At 33.7% G+C, this 8,884-nt stretch overlaps 2 protein-coding genes and 1 non-coding gene across 3 annotated transcripts; all 3 read left to right on the top strand.

Annotated features, from left to right (window-relative positions):
* The first annotated feature begins 2,731 nt into the window (after positions 1 to 2,731).
* LOC109211363 (SPX domain-containing protein 1-like) lies at positions 2,732 to 5,354 on the top strand. The gene is made up of 3 exons (XM_019374896.1): positions 2,732 to 3,299; positions 3,845 to 3,971; positions 4,691 to 5,354. The coding sequence occupies exons 1-3, from the start codon at positions 3,024 to 3,026 to the stop codon at positions 5,131 to 5,133; spliced, it is 846 nt and encodes a 281-aa protein (XP_019230441.1). The 5' UTR covers positions 2,732 to 3,023; the 3' UTR covers positions 5,134 to 5,354.
* A 1,044-nt stretch (positions 5,355 to 6,398) lies between these two features.
* Positions 6,399 to 6,471, top strand: TRNAR-CCU. The gene has a single exon. It is a non-coding gene; the product is annotated as a tRNA-Arg (tRNA).
* Positions 6,472 to 6,656: 185 nt separating this feature from the next.
* On the top strand, positions 6,657 to 7,700 carry LOC109211360 (probable carboxylesterase 17). The gene has a single exon (XM_019374892.1). It carries the CDS (start codon positions 6,762 to 6,764, stop codon positions 7,698 to 7,700), a length of 939 nt encoding a protein of 312 aa, XP_019230437.1. The 5' UTR covers positions 6,657 to 6,761.
* The last annotated feature ends 1,184 nt before the right edge of the window (positions 7,701 to 8,884 follow it).

Below are 8,884 nucleotides of genomic sequence, written 5' to 3'. Positions count from 1 at the left end.
ACCAGTTTGATTAAAATTTAACTACAAAGAAGTAAGAGTCAAAGACCAGAAGATGATTAAAGAAGTTGATCAAACTAATCATATATAAAACATCTATAAATAATTATTATCATAAGCTTAGCTTTTAACATGCCACTCCAGTTAAATAATCGTATTATTTTCAAGTGTTTGTAATATAAATTAGTTGGCCTAGTTGTCAAAAGTCAAGATGTTGTCATCATATCTCTCTCTCTATATATATAATCTACAAAATATTTCACGCTTTCTATTTACTTTTCCTTTGTTTCTTACTTTTCTAATTCGTGATTGAATGTGAAAATAGTAGTTTTTTTTTTTTGCAGAATATTGTTGTTGGAAGTAATTTTTCATCAGATCTTGAGGTATTTCATAAGAGATTAAATTTACCAGAGATTTAATTGAAATAATAAAATATCTTTGACCAATATAATCAAACTTTTGGGAGTTTGTTGTTTTAGGGAGCATATTTTCTAAAAATTGGAGGATAATTGCATTGTCTTAGAGGAAATTACAATGTCTTCTCTTTGGATTATAATCTCTAGTGTGAAATGTGTTTCTAAATTATCATACTATACGACATTATGACACGCATGTACCTCAGAGTTTCAACACTTAGTAGCATTAATATTTTTTTATTGCTATTAGTAGTATAGAATTTCTTCTAAATTTTGTGAGATACAGTTTGTATGGCAACATTTCTCCCTATTTTTCTTAAAACTTAGGTTTAAGAATATCCTCATTGTACTAAGAATATCTTGAATTTGTCCCGCCCATTGCCCCATTTAGTCCAGCCAATATTATTTAATTAAATATAGTATGCTTCGAAGATCAACAACTACGGCCCCGTTTGGCCATACATTTTGGCAATGTTTTTTCAAATTTTTTTTGAATACATTGTTTGTTTATTTTTGAAAATTTTCTGAAATTATTTTTCAAGTTCCCAAAATCTTAGATTTTGGGTGAAAACTTGTTCTCCCACTCACAAAACTTCAAATTTTTTTCAAATAAAATGCATGTCCAAACATAATTTCAACTTCCAAAAATTATTTTTCAAAACTATTTTAAAAATTATTTTTTCAAGTTTCAACTAAATCTATGTCCAAATGCTAGCTACAAAATGACGAGCTCATAAGGAAGAAAAATAGGAAAAGGAGACCGATGGATTGTAAGAAGACGATGGAAACTGAAAAAGACTTCCGATTTTTTTCCCCAACTAAATGCCATTTATTTAACACAAAAAATGAAAGATTAGTTACAGAAAATCTCTAAGTGGTGTTTGGATGAAAAACTTTTCAAAAAGATTAAAAAAAAAATTCCCTAAAAATATTTACAACACTCTTTGAATAAAAAAAATATTCCCTAAAAATATTTACAACACTCTTTGAATACACTGCAAAGTCTCTTAAAAAAAAACATTATATTAACAGTTAAGGAGAAAGTATCTGAGACTTAACATTAGGAGAAAGTATGAAATCGCAAAATACAGATGATACTACACATGTACGGACAAAATATTAGTACTTTATTTATAATATTGAGCAAAAAGTATCAAGATCGACAGAAAACAAATGATACTGCTCATGTACGGACTGAATATTAATACTTTATTTATTTAAGTGCTAGAATAAATCAAACGTGTTCAAATATACTAAAAGTAATATTGTATACTCGATTTTAATTAGTCCTTTTGCCTACTTCACTTTGTGAAGTGAAGACATGCTTACTTCTCATTTAACTCAAATCTCACCCTGTCGATTGAAATCAAACATATCTCTCTAAATTAATGAGCTAGCCTTTATCTTTTTCAACTAATTTTGAATTGATATATAGTTGCTGTTAAGAGGAAAACACAAAAAGAAAGTGAAGAAAATTACTGAAAAGATAAAAAGAAATTACTGAAAACATAAGTATTGGCCTCAGAAATTTTAACTACATCAAAAAGACTTCCTTAAACGGTGAAACCAAAGAGTATTTAACCACCTAAAACCAGCATATCCTATTTGAATATTCCTTTTATGCCAAATCTATTGGGGGTTGGGGGGAGGGGGGGGGGAGGGGTGTTCATGCTTGGAATATTCGTAGTGTATGCTAAAAGATTGAAAAAGATTTAATGTTTTTGGTTTAAACTCTTGGAAAATAATGCAAAGTTTATTAAAAAAAATATCATGATGACGTAACTTAATAGTTAAGGAGAAAGTATCGAGACTTAACAAGTAAGGAATAGAATATTTATAAAAGACAGATGGTACTGTTCATGTACGGACTGAATATTTGAGTGCTAGAATAAACGTGCTCAAGTATATTTTTATAATCGAATTTAATTAGTTTTTTTCCACTCTACTTTGTTTAGAGAAAACATTCGCACTTACTTCTAATATAACTCAAACCTCAACTTGTCAAATGAAATAACACATCTCACTAAAATAAGCTAACGTTTACCTTTTTCAACTACATTTAGAATTTGATATATGGTTGTTGTTGAGAGAAAACCCAAAAAGAAAGTAAAGAAAATTACTAAAAATATTTGTATGAATATAAATCATCATATTAAGGTAAAAATAAAATAAAATTATTTTTATATATAAAAAAAAAAAGCAACATTAGTGTCGGAACTGAAAATGGCACCACGAGACAACGAAGTCTACTACTTGAAACGGTCAAACCAAAGAGTATTTAAACACCGAAAGGCAGCATATCCTATTCGGATATTCCTCTTTTATGCCAATTCCTCCCTAACCCAGTGGGGGAATTCATGCTTCGAATATTCGTCGTGTATATGCTAACTTCTCACACCACACACCTCTCTCTCACTTTTATATATACCATTCTTTTTCTTTATTATCCTTCTCCATTTCTCACTCCATTTTTTCAATCATATACTTTGCCATAGACCATTTCTTGAAATTTAATTTTATATATTGGGTTTCCTGAAAAATCAATTCTTGAAACTTTTATCGTATTGGGTGTTTCAGAAAAATCAAATCTTGAAATTTTTCGGTGGGATCATGAAGTTCTGGAAAATATTGAAGGCACATATAGAGGAAACATTGCCTGAATGGCAAGACAAGTTCTTGAATTATAAGGATCTGAAGAAAGAATTGAAGTTGATTTATCCTAAAGATGGTGATAGACCTAATAAAAGACAGAAGGTGGATGGTGATGATTTGGGGGAGGTGGTTAAAAAGGAGGTGAATGATTTTGTGAAGCTGTTGGAAGAGGAGATTGAGAAGTTTAACAATTTCTTTATGGAGAAAGAAGAGGATTATATCATTCAGCTTAAGGTATCTTAATTATTTCCCCTTTCTATTCTTCAGGTTTCCTGTACATATTTCTGATCATTTTTTATGGGAAGCTTATTTGTTGTGTACCTTTGCCATGTTACTTTTGGTTAACCTATTATAGTTTGAATTTCTTGGGTACCTTTGCAATTAGGCAATTAACAATGAAATGATAATCAAGTCCTTTGATATTAGGTGTGTAATTGAGTTTGGGAATATAAGTTTAGCAACATGGCATGTTGTGCATAGATAATTGATATTCACCTAATGTAGGGTAATAGCCACGAGTTCATTCGTGCCAAGTAGCTTTAGCTCAGATCTTGTATGTGTTAAAAGTTTCATCAAATTAGTACAATAATAGATTTTGAACCCAGTAAATCATGTAGGCTGTGGTAGAATTTAGCTTGAATGCATACTGAATATATGCGTTTGTTGACCTATTTGGTTACATGATTAAGTGTTGGTTTTGCTTTGCTCAGACTTTTGCCCTGTTTGAGTTAATGCAAGAGACTGAATTGGTTTTTGCCTTTGCCTTTGAATGATTGCAGGTTCTGAAAGAGATGGTAGCTGAGATGAAAAAGACAAATGAAGAGCTGATTAGAGTAGGTAGGGACGTCGTGGATCTCCATGGAGAGATGGTTTTGTTAGAGAATTACAGTGCTCTTAACTACACAGGTACCACTCAATTGCTGTTTCTATTTTTGTTGGGTCAACAATGTTAACCAATGCCTAAAATAGGTTAATTGAGATGGAATTCCATGTTGTAAATGGAAATATTCTTGAACATGTTAACGTTCCACTTTCATTATGAGATTATGTTATTGCATCTTAAATTGTGGAAGCAATGAAAGAAAAGAGATTCTGACAGCTCGAGGATGCTGGTAGAGTGATGATAATTAGAAGTAGATCAGTTTATGTGAAGGATCTGTCAATTAACAAAAATTCTTAGCTAGTTTATTGTGTGCAAACGTGAGCTATGAGCTGTAAATTGTTGGGGCATGGCCTGTAATCTTGAATGAGTTTTATAAAGAATTTGGGGCATTCTAATCTGTAGAGCCAAGATTAAGAGTTCCTATCTAACTTTATCTCAGCTAAGCTCATTTGATCAAAATTTTTTATTTTATACGGCACGATGAGAGTCTATTGGTTATCTTAAGGCTCATTTTACAAGCTGATTGCTAATCAATCGCGAATTTGTGGCTCAATTTTTTCTGAAGAACTTATGGCTCCTTAAAACTTTAGATTTCTTCTTAGATGTCTTCTTCTTTTCTCATTTGTCGTCAACTTCATGCCAATATGATCAGGATAGTTTTTGCCATTTACCTTTAATGAATTTTTTATTACTATTAATGTGTATACTTATTATTTCCCTTTGTGAATTTTGCTGTCCACAGGAGTAGTGAAGATCTTAAAGAAATATGACAAACTCAGTGGTGATCTTATTCGTTTGCCTTTCATCCAAAAGGTGCTCGAGGAGCCATTCTTTAAAACTGAGGTTCTAAATAAACTAATAAAGGAGTGTGATACAATTCTTAGTCACCTCCTATACCAAACTGAGCCGCTTAAAGTCCCAGAAGCAGAAGAAGGTATTGCAGGAGGTAGCGGAGGAGGAGAAGGAGGTGGCGGAGAGAGGCCAGTTAAAGTTCCTGAAGAACTTGCAGAGATAAAGAACATGGAAAACATGTACTTGAAACTTACATATTCAGCACTGAGAGTCTTGCAAGAGATTCGTAGCGGAAGTTCAACTGTCAGCGCGTTCTCTTTGCCACCAATGCAGACTAACGAGCTTGACAAGATCTGGAAGAATACTCCAGTGGTCGAACAAGTAGCAAAGTAGTGGATACTTGTGTCTGTGACATGCTGTTTTTCCTTCTTTTTTCCAGTTAAGGTGCTTGTACATCTACATAGAAACAATGAGTGCAGTTTCCACTACTACAGTACCTTACAGCTGATATATTAGATCTCCAGTGTATCTTGTAGAGATGTTACCTGATAAAATATATATACAATCGTGACTCGTCTACAGCATTTGTAGTCCAGTGCTATTAGCTCAAGGAATTTTCAAGTTAAGCTAATTCTTCTATAGACGTTAAGGTTGTTGATTGTATTGGAGGCAGAATTTGATAGGTTTGAGGGTATTTGGGTAATATAGACATGCCAGCTTATCAAAGTGAACTCACTTGACAAGAGAGGGTTGCTCAAGTCGTAAGCACCCTTCACCTCCAACCTTGAGGTTGTAGGTTCGAGTCACAAGGGAGCAAAATAGAGATCTTAAGAGAGGGTTGCTCAAGTCGTAAACACCCTTCACCTCCAACCTTGAGGTTGTCGGTTCGAGTCACAAGGGAGCAAAACAGGGATCTTAGAGGAACTCATTCGGCATATATATATATATATATATATATATATATATATATATATATATATATATATATATATATATATATATATATGTGTGTGTGTGTGTGTGTGAACATTAAAAGTGTTTATGCGACAAGTGCTAAAATCCGGCCAGAAGCCATATGTAGTGGATAGTGAAAGAACGAAGGCATTGTAACTGGGAAATGAAAATGCTCCAAATACTGTAACAGTCTATACATACATGGCCTAGCGGAGAACTGGAAATTGGCATTTCTAGTTATATATAATATGGTTAAATTAGCAATTAATATAGGAATCTTCTGCAGATTAGTCCTTTGCATATTTTGTATAAGAGGTTAGGCTTCTGTCCCCCTCTATGTAATCTTTTGACTTATCAATGGAATTAATACACCTTCCAAAAAAAAAATTTTAAAAAAAAAAAGCAATTAATAAAGGCATTCTCAGTCTATGCGCTGGAAATTTCAGAATGATTTCTAGTTTTTATTTTTTCTCTTTTTTTTGTTAAAGCAAATACAGTAATAAATTTTAAAACAATTTTGTAATTTTTGCATTTCTCTATTCGATTCTCTAGATAATTTATCAGCTTTTTTCCTCTAAATAAATTACGGTATTTGACACAACCAATAGAGGGAGGGCATGGTCCCAAAATCTTTCAAGGAAAATAACGATTATTCAGTATTTTGAGAAATACAAATAATCTATAAGAAGCAACAACCAACAAAAGCGCCTGTAGCTCAGTGGATAGAGCGTCTGTTTCCTAAGCAGAAAGTCGTAGGTTCGACCCCTACCTGGCGCGATTTAGCTTTTTTTTTCTCTGTTCATTTCACAGGACTAGTTCACCAACTCCATCAGATGTATTTTCTTCCCCCACATTCCACATTCACTTCCTTTTCGTGAATATAGGCAGTTCTCCCTTTAAATTTCAAGCTTGATTGCAATTTGTATGATCTACCAACTATCCATCTTCTCATTTACCGATCATCTCCTCTACTTTTTATCCAACCATTAGTTCTATATAAATCCCAGAAAAATACAATACCTTCCAATCCATATTAGCAAGTGGTATCTAAACAAATCTCCAAAAACATGTCCATAGTTGCAGAAGCACCTGGTTACATCCAAGTTTTCTTCGATGGCTCAGTTAAACGATTCGAGCCTGAAATTGCCACTGCATCAATTGAACCATGCAATGGATACAAGTCCAAAGATGTGATCATTGATCCTTTAAAGCCAATATCTGGTAGAATGTACCTCCCTGATTTTCCTGAATCAGGAGTTATTAACCAGCAGCTTCCTGTTTTAGTCTATTTTCATGGTGGTGGATTTTGCATTGGCTCAACTACATGGCTTGGTTACCATCTTTTTCTTGGAGATTTAAGTGTTGCATCCAAATCTATCATCCTTTCAGTAGACTATCGTCTTGCACCGGAAAATAAGCTTCCTACAGCTTATGAAGATTGTTATTCTGCATTGGAATGGCTGATCAAGAACTTAGAAATTGAACCATGGCTGAAAAGGGCTAATCTTGATCAGGTTTTTCTTTCCGGGGACAGTGCTGGAGGCAATATAGTTCATCAGGTTGCTATCAGGGCGATTAGAAGTGAAGATTTTCGTGGTAGATTAAAGGGGTTGCTGCCAATTCATCCCTATTTCGGGAGTGAAACGAGGACTGAATTAGAGATGGCTAATGGATCAGAAGGAGACGTGAAGATGAACGACATGTTTTGGAGGCTTAGTTTGCCTCAAGGATCAAACCGTGATTATTTTGGATGTAATTTTGAGAATGCTGAAATGTCTGCGGCTGAGTTTTCTCAGTTTCCAGCAGTGATTGTTTTCGTTGCTGGCTCGGACTTTTTGATAGAAAGGGGAGTAAAGTATGCTGAATTCTTGAAAAAGAATGGTGTGAAAAGAGTGGAGTTGGTTGAAGCTGAGGGACAGGTTCATGTTTATCATGTGTTTCATCCTGAATCAGAGGCTACTCGTTTGCTTCAGAAACAAATGAGTGATTTCATACATAGTTTGTAGAATTGAAGCAATTTGAAGATAGTTTAGTAGTAAGAAGTGAAAATTGAAAATGGATCTAGAAAACAAGAGCATTTTTTTTCCTTTTTGAAAGAAAAATCTATCTAAAAGTTATTTCTAGTTTATGCACAGGTGCAACTAAAGTCTGCAAATGTCAGATGAAAACACAGTTACTCATTTTTATTGTATTGTATGGTAGTGCTGAGAACATCATAAACTGGCTAGATGCGACAATAAGTTCTGTCTACCTAACAAAACAGTTTAATTTTCATCGTTTTTCATCTATTTTAAGGGGCTCAACCCAACGATACCATCAAGCCAAGGAAGCGTAATATTATAGTTCTTCTGCTCAACTTGTTTGGGATTGACGCGTAGTAGTTATAGTTGTTGCTGTTGTATCAATACTGGCTTTTCTGGTTAAATTTACTTCCAACAGGCTAGGCGCATTAACAGACAAATACCAATATGCAGCAATATCTGATCTTTGTTAATTTCCTCATGTCTTCTTTGATATTGCAGTTTAAGAATGTTGAACACCATTTTGACAAACTAGATTAATCAGTAAACTTAACTTTTATCTTATGAACCACTTCAAGAATAAATAATTTCTCATCTTCGACAATAAGTACCTTGTAATAATTTCTAATTACAACATCTTCGAGTTTCCTGCTAGAAGCTGATCATGGGCGTCTGAGCACACTTCACCAGTCTCCCCATCAAGGAACTTCAAGGCTTCCATTGTTGATTCCCATCACTTAGTTCCAAAGCTGAGGCCACAGGCTATTAAAAGCATCGAATTTGCCCAACGTGCAGGTGCTTTTGTAAGCGTTAAGCAAATCAATCTTGCTGTAAAGATAAATGGTCTGTAGAGATTTATATAGATAGTTTTCCTAGAGAATGATGTAGAAATTTTTATCTAAAAGAAGAGAAAAAAAGAAAAATATTACTGGTTTCAGAATCTTGCAGAAAGTAGGGGCTAGAGTTTAACCGTGAAGCCTGCAACATTGTACTTCCTCGTTTCACTTAGATGAAGTAGTTTGACTTGACGCAGAATTTAAGAAAAAAAATACTTTTGAAACTTGTTAACTTATGATAAGTGGATAACAACCTCACATTCGCTTGGTTGGTGTCACGTGCTTTTTCAATGTACTGCGGAACTTCTATATATGATTTCTAATCTTTGATGT

The sequence above is a fragment of the Nicotiana attenuata genome, unplaced genomic scaffold (assembly GCF_001879085.1).
Source record: "Nicotiana attenuata strain UT unplaced genomic scaffold, NIATTr2, whole genome shotgun sequence".
NCBI lineage: Eukaryota > Viridiplantae > Streptophyta > Magnoliopsida > Solanales > Solanaceae > Nicotiana > Nicotiana attenuata.
This window is presented reverse-complemented; position numbering and strand designations above follow the sequence as displayed.